The sequence below is a fragment of the Nerophis ophidion genome, linkage group LG15 (genome assembly GCF_033978795.1).
Source record: "Nerophis ophidion isolate RoL-2023_Sa linkage group LG15, RoL_Noph_v1.0, whole genome shotgun sequence".
NCBI classification, from domain to species: Eukaryota; Metazoa; Chordata; class Actinopteri; order Syngnathiformes; family Syngnathidae; genus Nerophis; species Nerophis ophidion.
The window spans coordinates 22599981-22610071 of record NC_084625.1 but is presented as its reverse complement, the minus strand read 5'-3'; the positions used below and the strand labels follow the sequence as shown (position 1 = coordinate 22610071).

Genomic DNA, 10091 nt, shown 5'->3' with positions numbered 1-10091 from the left:
TCAAGGTTCTGCACAGGCTCAGCTGGCATCTCCGGAGTCCCTCCCTGCGCGTTTTGGCTCCTTGCGGCACATGTCCCGGTGGAGTGGCCTTCTCTTTCTGGTCGCAGCATGGCAGTGATACAGGCCAGAAACAGAAGCCGTGCACACTGGAGTCTATTCAGCTAGTGCGCCTGCTCTCCGTCGACACAGTCCGTCCTTTTTTTAAAAAGTTTTGTGTCATGTCGTTTTCTTAGGGTATTGTAATGGCAAAATGTATATTTTGGATGTCGTGTCGAGCTAAGAAGAGAATCCCATTGAGGCAGTAAACGTGTCTGCTTATTCTCCTGTAAGATGAAGTCTGGCACTACTTCTTATAATGATTTTCATTTACTATATTCATGCAAGCAGGGGGCCTATTAGTGGAGCACAATAAACTTATTCTCCAATACAATATAATCCCTTTACTGTCATAGTTGTTTTTGCTTTGTCTGTAAAATGTCTAAAATAAACAATATAATTATTAGCTTATATTTTATTACATTGATGTTTAAATACTGTTATTGCCTAAATGTATAATAAGTGGTAGAAATGGATGGATGGATGGGTATTATATTTATATAGCTGTGGAATTCTAGGAGGCATGCACCTTACCGAATGCTCAATGTTTGATATAACATTTTTATCTCCTTGTACATGACAAATGTTATGATTATCAACAGGATAAATGTCCATCTGCTGATGATTATGATCATGCATGAAAAAGAAAAGAAAATACATAAATGCAGATCATGTCCAACTGGGGGCAGCCAAAAAACAAAAGCTGTGAATTTGACATGTTTGTTTCGACTTGCAGCATATTTGTACTAATTATTTTTAAATCAACAATGTGTTCTATACAATTATACGTACTTCATTATATTGTAAGTGCTATGTTGACGTTTGAGTTCAAATGAAAAAAATATATATTTCCGCTTCATTTTCCTGTATCCTTGGTTTCCAGGGTAACCATTAACTTTGAAAGAAGACACCTCGGTAAATGTTTTGCTTAAACCCATTTTAGCATTACCAACACGTACATAATTCTGCAGAGTATGATTTTTTTTATTTAGTATGTATGCTCAGCGTCTATTTGACCTATGATAGATATCACGACTGTTTTGTTGATACGCCATTGTTGTGCTAGCTATAGCATCGCCTGCTACAGTACATTTGACTTTTGTGACACTTCGATAACTTGCACTTTCCGGGGTAGTGTATTTTATTACCCGTACGTGTATGAAATACTTTGACTGCTTGACATGGCGAGTAGCGCGCTCATTCAAATTGTAATTATTTTTGTGTTAAATTGGTGCGTCGGTGACGTCATCGCCACGGAGCCTCAAAGACCTCTTTATAGAGAATGACGTGTACATTGACTAGTTGGACCAACTTGTGATATGTTTCTTGTAGTATTACAAATGTGTATAACTTTCTAATCACTTTCATTATTTTAATCATGATGTGGCTTTAGGGGTGTTTCCACAGTGAAGACAAAGTGTGTGTCTATAGGGAGCAGTCATCATGGTACGCCTGACCGCTGACCTGATCGCTAAATCTAAAAACCACTTCAAGAAGAAGAACAGAGGGCTCTCGCTCCAAGACTACCTCAGGACTCTGACCCACCTGCATTTTTCCAGCCAGAATATTGAGGATATTGTGAGTAGTAAGGATTATGAAATACCTAATGAGGATACATGGTTCTCAGTATTCTGTTTTCAATGTGTAAGTCAGGGGTCGGCAACTTTAAACGTTGAAGGAGCCATGTTGGACCAAAAATACAAAAAACAAAAATGACAGGAGCCGCAAAAAATTAAAAGCCGTATATACCGTATTTCCTTGAATTACCACCTGGGCGCTAATTAATTTAAAACCTCTTCTCACTCCTGTGCTTACCAATGGCATGCGGTAAAAGTAAGCATGCGCTAATTATTTTAAAACCTCTTCTCACTCCGGCACCTACCAAAGGTATGCAGTAAAAATTTGAGAGTGATGTAAGCTTGGACCTTAAATCCTACTGAATAGCTCTCACTGATCCCCTCACCTCCCAGGGGGTGATCAAGGGTGATCAAGGGTGATCAAGGGTGATGGGTCAAATGCAGAGAATAATTTCGCCACATCTAATATGTGTGTGACAATCATTGGTACTTTAACTTTAATCTTCTTCCCTTTATGCGATTTCAAATTACCGGCATTGAAATCAGCCTCCTCCATTTTGAAAATAATGACAGGGGAAGTGTCACTCGTGACCTCACGAGTTTGACCAGGCGGTAATTCAAGGCAGGCGCATACTATATGCCCTGCGGCAATTCAAAGAAATACGGTAAGTGTTATAATGAAAGCAACAAATGATTTAAGTGTATATATTAGTTATATTAGTCTACTATCAAAATGAAGGAGCTGAGCCGGAGGGCAAAGCTCTCAATTTACCGGTTGATCTACGTTCCCATCCTCACCTATGGTCATGAGCTTTGGGTTATGACCGAAAGGACAAGATCACGGGTACAAGCGGCCGAAATGAGTTTCCTCCGCCGGGTGGCGGGGCTCTCCCTTAGAGATAGGGTGAGAAGCTCTGTCATTCGGGAGGAGCTCAGAGTAAAACTGCTGCTCCTCCACATCGGGAGGAGCCAGATGAGGTGGTTCGGGCATCTGGTCAGGATGCCACCTGAACGCCTCCCTAGGGAGGTTTAAGGGGCACGTCCGACCGGCAGGAGGCCACGGGGAAGACCCAGGAGACGTTGGGAAGACTACGTCTCCCGGCTGGCCTGGGAACGCTTCGGGATCCCCTGGGAGGAGCTGGACAAAGTGGGTGGGGAGAGGGAAGTCTGGGTTTCCCTGCTTAGGCTGCTGCCCCCGCGACCTGACCTCGGATAAGTGGAGGATAATAGATGGATGGATGTATACTATCAAAATGACTTTAAAAGATAGATGGATAGATAGTACTTTATTGATTCCGTCAGGAGAGTTCCCTCAGGAAAATTTAAATTCCAGCAGCAGTGTACAGATTGAGATCAAATTTTTAAAAACTAAATCATGGAGGTATAAACGGAAACAAAATAGAAAAATATTACAATAAAATAGAAATAAACAATGAGAATAAAAATATAACAGTAAAATAAGAGGCCCTGCGATGAGGTGGCGACTTGTCCAGGGTGTACGCCGCCTTCCGCCCGAGATAGGCTCGAGCGACCCCAATAGGGACAAGCGGTAGACAAATGGATGGATGGGTAAACTAAGAATATAAGAAGAGAAACTAGGCAGTAGTGACCATGTTATGTAAAAGTATTGCACTGTTATTGTTTTGGATCCCCTGTCATCCTAGTAATCCTCCGGCCTCCTCCACAGAGAGGAGTTGTACAGTCTAATGGCGTGTGGGACAAAAGAGTTTTTTAGTCTATTAGTTCTGCACTTGGGATGGAGCAGTCTAGCACTGAACAGGCTCCTCTGGTTACTGATAACGCTATGCAGAGGGTGACTGGCATCATCCAGGATGCTCACTAGTTTTTCCAAAAGTCATATGTAAGTGTTATAATGAAGTGAACACGTGACGTAAGTGTTTATATTAGTTATATTAGCCTATTATCAAAATGACTGTGTCACAGGAAAATCGTCGTTGACAGAAATGTTGAAATTTAATATTTATTCCACACATTTTTACAACATTAGAAACCATTACTAAATCAGACGCTACTTTGAAGAGTGAGATAACGCCTGGAAATTACTAGCTTTTAGTAGCCAAAAGTATATATGTGTGTGTCCAAGTTAATGGAAATGGAAGCCTATCTTCTTTTGATAGACTTATTACAATCTTTGGCAAGCTGAGTTATGTTTGCTGTGGTCTGGAACAACATGGCAGACAAACAACTATCTGAAATGTAGCCAATATTACAAACATATGTGTTATGAGATCTGCAAAACTAAATTATATACAGAGGATAGAAGTAAAGGAAATTAAATGAGCTCAAATAAACCTACAAATGAGGCATAATAATGCAATATGTACATTCAGCTAGCCTAAATAGCATGTTAGCATCGATTAGCTTGCAGTCATGCAGTGACCAAATATGCCTGACTAGCACTCTAACAAGTAAATAACATCAACAAAGCACACCTCTGTGCATTCACGCACAGCATAAACAATTTGGTGAACAAAATCAGCCAAAGAAGGAGTGTAAGATTTTACATGTAAACACACTGCTGCGTCACAGTCCACACTATGGTGAGTTCGAGAACCGCCAAAATTAGTAGGACAAAACGATGTTCACATAATACTCTCATTAAAGCATACACACAAACATATTAAACGTTGGGCTTTCTAACAATTGGAAAGGTTTGAGTCATGTTTGTCCTCAAACAAAAACATACTAAAACAAAACATTTTAATTTTTTCCCCTCATCTTTTTCCATTTTCAATACTTTTTTTTTTTTAAATGCTCGAGGGAGCCACTAGAATGGCGCTAAGGAGCCGCGGGTTGCTGACCCCGGTGTAAGCATATGCTTGTACTGTTTCTCAAACTGCATCATACTAGTACATTGCTTGAAGTATTTACTAATTCCATATGTACCTTTTTATTGTGGTTTGCATGGATGTAGTACTGCATCGTGTCACACGGAGCCACATTAATCAAGGGTTTATTGTTAGCTGAATATCTATCTGCGCATTATTATCTCAGTAAAGTCACTGAAAGAAATAATCCAATTTTATTTCCTTTCTATTTCTTGCCACTTTGCAGGGCGACCTGTCCATGTGCAGAAACCTCACCGTCCTCTACCTGTACGACAATCACATCACGCACATTTGCAACCTGGACTTTGCGTACAACCTCACCCATCTGTACCTGCAGAACAACGACATCACGCATATCGACAACCTCGCCCATCTACACAAACTCTCCAAGCTGTGAGTGCTTTTAGAGCAAAAGTATGTTTTTGTTTCACCTTTGGAGAACTCATTTCTCTGTGCGCTCTGCAGCTATCTGGGTGGTAACAGGATTGCGGTGGTGGAGGGCTTGGAGGGACTGAACAAGCTGGAGGAGCTGCATGTGGAGAGTCAGAGGCTGGCGCCGGGGGAGAAGTTGCTCTTTGACCCTAAGACCCTGTGCTCCCTTGCCGTATGACCCATTTTTTTTCACTGTGTTCAAAAATAGCAATCCACACTTCCTTTTTACTATATCACCCTTTTTAGTAATTATAAGGTCAGATAATAGACTTAATTAACATGCAGAATACAAGATGCCGCACAGGCTGGTGGTTCGAGTAAAGAAAATACTGTGTACGGTTTGAGGATGTCAAAGAAGCCTGTGTTGCTCTCGGTGTAGACTGCCAAATCAGTTTCATCTCTGTTCCCGGCCCAGAACGCGCTCAGGGTTCTTGTTTATTTAGATAATTAAAATAAATTGCAGTGCAAATGTAAGAGTGACGTCCAGATTTTTTTTTTATAAAGGTTGCCGTTATAGGACTTAAGAATCAAGGTCAAATATGTGACAAGAACAAATGCAAATAAAGTTCCTGTCAGTCAAACGGTCTTCATCATCAAATCTTTAGAGAAAAATTTTAACATCCATTCAAGTGTAAAAAGAGAGATGCGATCCGCTAGACACATGGCATTTTTTAACCTTATCTGTAAGTGTAAAAAGAAATTAACCGCTGCATAATAAAACTAAGGTAAAAGTACTTACCTTTTGATGATGGTGGTAGTGTAGTTGTAGCGTTTAAAGAAGCGTTAAGGGAGGCAGTCCACTTCACGCAGGCACTTTCTAACCTTATCTGTCATACAAGTGTAAAAAGAAATGAACTGCTGCATAATAAAACTAAGATAAAGTAAAAGCACTTATCTTGGTGGTAATGTAGTTGTAGCGTCCAAAGAAGCCAGTCTGTTTCACGCATGGTACTATCTAACCTTATGTCTCGTACAAATGCAAAAATAACTTAACCGCAGCGTAATAAAACTTAAAATACATTTAAAAAAACGGCTAACCTTTTGATGATAGTGACGGTGTAGTTGCAGTTCATGTGAGACAGAGTTTAACTTTATCTGTTATGCAAGTGTAAAAGGAAGTCTACCGTTGCGTAATAAAAGTCAAATAAAGTAAAAGTACTTACCATTTGATGATGATGGTAGTGTAGTTTTAGCATTTAAAGAAGTGTTAAGGGAGGCAGTCTGCTTCACGCATGGCACTTACTAATCTGTTACACAAGTGTAAAAAGAAATTAACCGCTGCGTAATAAAACTAATATACTGTAAAATTACTTAACTTTTGAGTCGTAGCGGTTAAAGAAATGTTGAAAGAGGCAGTCTACTTCAGCGAAGCATGGCACTTTCTAACCTCATCTGTCATGCAAGTGTAAAAGGAAGTTAACACTGAATGTCACAGGTGTCCAACTCAAGGCCCAGAGGCCAAATCAGGCCCACCACATCCTTTTATATGGTCCAAGAAAACCAAGAAATAATATGCGTGAAAGTACCAGCATCCGTTGTATCCTTTTTGACTGGACAAAAAAAAATACATGTAGACTGCATGCAATTGCACTTTTTTATTTCAACTTTAATATTGTCTAAAAATGCAACAAAATATCATACATCCAAAACTTTATTTTGTTAAAATAAAAATTTGTACCTAAAAATATGCTTGTCTTATGATTTTAAAACAAGTTATCCATCAAATTGCACATTGTTAAAATGACTATAGATTTTACAGTAAAAGCTCAATTGCCACAATTATACTGTAAAAAAAAAAAGCGGTACAGTTTTCGCATTTACAGTTATACACTCGAAAAACAACTAGAGATTTTATGACAAAAATACTGGCAGCATAGTCACCAGAATTGTACAGTAAAAAAAACATGTTATATGATATATTGTAAAAACACTGGACATTTTACAGTTCAATTTTGACAACTGAAAAAAAATGTATAAGGAATTAAGTAATGATATCATGAGGCAAATCCTTAGACATTAATATTCATATATTATCTAACAGCCCTCTGAGGACAGCTTGAACTGTGTGTCCCTCAATAAAAATTAGTTTGACACTCCTGCTCTACATGAACAGTTTTAAACTATACATTGTACATTTACCATGAACACAACATGTACATTTAATGCACAGTTGCAGTGTGTATTCCGTTTTTTAAATGGAAGCACTCAATGTTGCTCAAGCTATATTGTATTGAGCACACTTAATGATGATGATATATGATGATCATCACACTTTGCAAATGTTTTCCTTCCCTGGTAACCTTGGTAACCTTTTGTTGTGGCATCGCTAGAGAATCAGCAAGAGTCTATTAGATTAAACGTCTGGATTAACCAAAGTCTCACGAGATTTGCCGTGTTTCCACTGTTGTTTTCTTCTTGTGGCGTGGTAATGAACCAAACATTTGAGCATCAGTCCAGACGGCTGTGTTTTCTCACTGCTCTTCACCGCAAAATGAACTGTTCTCTCTTTTCTTTGCACAGAGATCTCTCTGCGTCTTCAACGTGACCAACAACAACATCGATGAAGTCCGGGACCTGGCCGCGTTGTGGGAAATCAAACATTTTTCTGCTGCCGATAATAAATTGGCCAATATCGAGGTAAACACTTCCGTCTACTACTAATGATGGTCAAGATGCCATCGTATGAGCGATGATGGCGTGACACTGCAGTTTTACACCGCCTTGTGTGAAATTATATGGAGAAAGGTGTTCTACAAAATCAAATCCCACTGTCGATTCTCTCAGTCTGCAAGACTCGCTCAGGGTCGGAATTATTCAACAAATCAGCAAGGCGCTCCCAAGAGGATTGGCCTGCTGACAGCTTCAAACAAGCATAAGTTTTGTTTTCCTCTGACACTTTTTAAAAAGCATGTGTTCTCACAGGACAGCTGATAGTTATAGAAAAATGTTTTTGACCTCATTGGGGAAACTACTGCACAGGACTGTACTTCCAGTCTTGGGATAAAATTAGGATGTTCGTGTAAGTGATGTCTTCTTCCTTTTAAACCGCTGCACACAAAAGGGTGAAAATGTGTCAAAACATGCCCCCCTGCTGTGTGTTGTGTGCTATTATTTTTCTGAGAAATACACCACTTGAGGATGCTGTTATCAGACCCCTTAGGTCAGACTGACTTGAAACCTCTCACACAGCTCGGTGGCCCCTAAAAAGTAATGTTTAGCTGAATCACTACAAAATTTGGTACACACCTTTAGAAGACTGACAAACCAAAGTGTGTAGACTTTGAGCACGATTAATTTAAAAACACTGCCGCCATTAAGCAAAATGTCTTCACCGTTATCTAATAGTTATACAGTATATTCCAAAAAAATAGGACATCTTGACATATCTTTAGAATTGTCATCAGCCAGCTTTATTTTGAGAGTGTTGCATTTAAATCACTTTTTTTTCCCGCAGATTTTGCCGTCTGCCTCTATTGATTCCTAAAAGACATCTCTCCAAAAGATCAATCCGCACTCCTGCACCGTGTGGAGGAAACATTATGGATTTCTAAAATAGATTATGACAGGCAGTCAGCCAGGGTGACAAATGGGGAGCATCTTCGGGGGCGTTATCCGTGCAGACAGGGGAATCGAACCTCTGGTCAAATACAGGTTCATAACTGGCCCATCATTAGTCGGGCCAAGCTTCAGTGAGCTGTTCCCCACTCCCCCGCGCGGGGGTAATTTAGCACCGGGCTGAGACTCGGCAAGGGGCTTCTGAGTGACGTCCCTGACACGATCATTTATCAAAGCCTGGACGCTCGGCGTACTCAGGGGGTCTCCTCTGAACTGATTGCAGCGCCACTTGGAAAAGTGGAAGCGCTTTGGCCAAGACAGGAAGGCAATGAACAATCAGAGCGTGTCCAGAGAGTGTTCATATTTCCAGCCGTGGATTAATGCGCCTTTAGATAAACATACAACTGCAGGCGAGCGGCTCACGCCCCGGGAGAGCACTTGTCGTTACACGACACCGCCGACACTGTTTATTAAAATAGACTGATGTCTTGTTTATGGACTTTACATTGGCCCCTGCACTGCACATTAACATTTTCTAATAGCATCAAACATCCTCGTGTTTGTCTCTGATTACGACCGGGCAACATACATGTTTATTTACTCTTACTTTACAAAAGAGAGCCTGACTTTTGGGTGCTTTTTCCAGGAATTAGAGGAGGTGTTCGGGTCATGGCCTTGGCTCCTTCAAATGGATTTACGTGGAAATCCTGCATGTAAGACCCCAAAATACAGAGACAGACTGATCACAGCGTGCACGAGACTCAGTAAAGAACTTTTAAGTATTTTTACTCATCGTTAAACATCTAATCCTGATAAATGATTATTTATGCTGTGTTTATTTGCCTCTTTGACAGAGGTGCTGGACGACCGCGACATCCATGAGGTGACCAGAGAGTTCCTCGTTAATTGGAAAGCATCCAAAGAAGCCAAGAAGAAGAAAAATAAACACATGATCTCACCAGCCTTCACAAGTAAGTCTTGCTTTTTAACAGATTTTCTTTTGTGGTTTTCACAACTTTAAGTTAAAATAGTGCACCGTAATTAGGGGAAAATATATTTCGGGAGTTAATAAGATTTGTTTATCTTTTTAATATAAAAAAAGTGGCAAATTTCAGCTTTTTTTTAATCATTAAAATTACATTTAATTATGGCAAAATTCAATATGCTTTTATGCTTTAAAATTTATGATTTAATCATTTTAAATAATGGCCAAAAATCGCACTCTTTAATTTTGAATAATGATACTTTTCTAAAAAGCATATGCAAATACTTTAAAATTAGCTAAATATTGGACTTCTATTGCAAGTGTGTGTGCGTGCGTGTGCGTGTGTGTGTGTGTGTGTGTGTGTGTGTGTGTGTGTGTGAGACAAAGCCGATCCATCCATCCATTTTCTCTCTCGGGGTCACGGGGGGTGCTGGAGCCTATCTCAGCTGTCATATTAGTAAATAATAGGAAACTTACAACAACTCACGATTCAAATTTGGATACGATTCTTGAGATGACTATTCAATTCAGAATCGACAACAGGACTCTTGATTAAAACAGATTCTCACAATATATTATTTGGTATAAAAATGATAA

The 10091-nt window shown here is 39.7% G+C and overlaps 1 protein-coding gene across 4 annotated transcripts in view; it reads left to right on the top strand.

Moving 5' to 3' along the window:
• Positions 1-955: 955 nt before the first annotated feature.
• LOC133569840 (protein phosphatase 1 regulatory subunit 42-like) overlaps positions 956-10091 on the top strand; it is a 10096-nt gene continuing 960 nt past the window's right edge. The window contains exons 1-7 of one of the 4 annotated variants that reach the window (XM_061922458.1): positions 956-1011; positions 1490-1674; positions 4749-4915; positions 4988-5126; positions 7475-7591; positions 9156-9273; positions 9364-9480. In XM_061922458.1, the coding sequence (XP_061778442.1) occupies positions 1540-1674; positions 4749-4915; positions 4988-5126; positions 7475-7591; positions 9156-9273; positions 9364-9480 (793 nt within the window). In that variant the 5' untranslated portion in view covers positions 956-1011; positions 1490-1539. The other 3 variants (XM_061922461.1, XM_061922459.1, XM_061922457.1) reach the window with 3 other exon arrangements.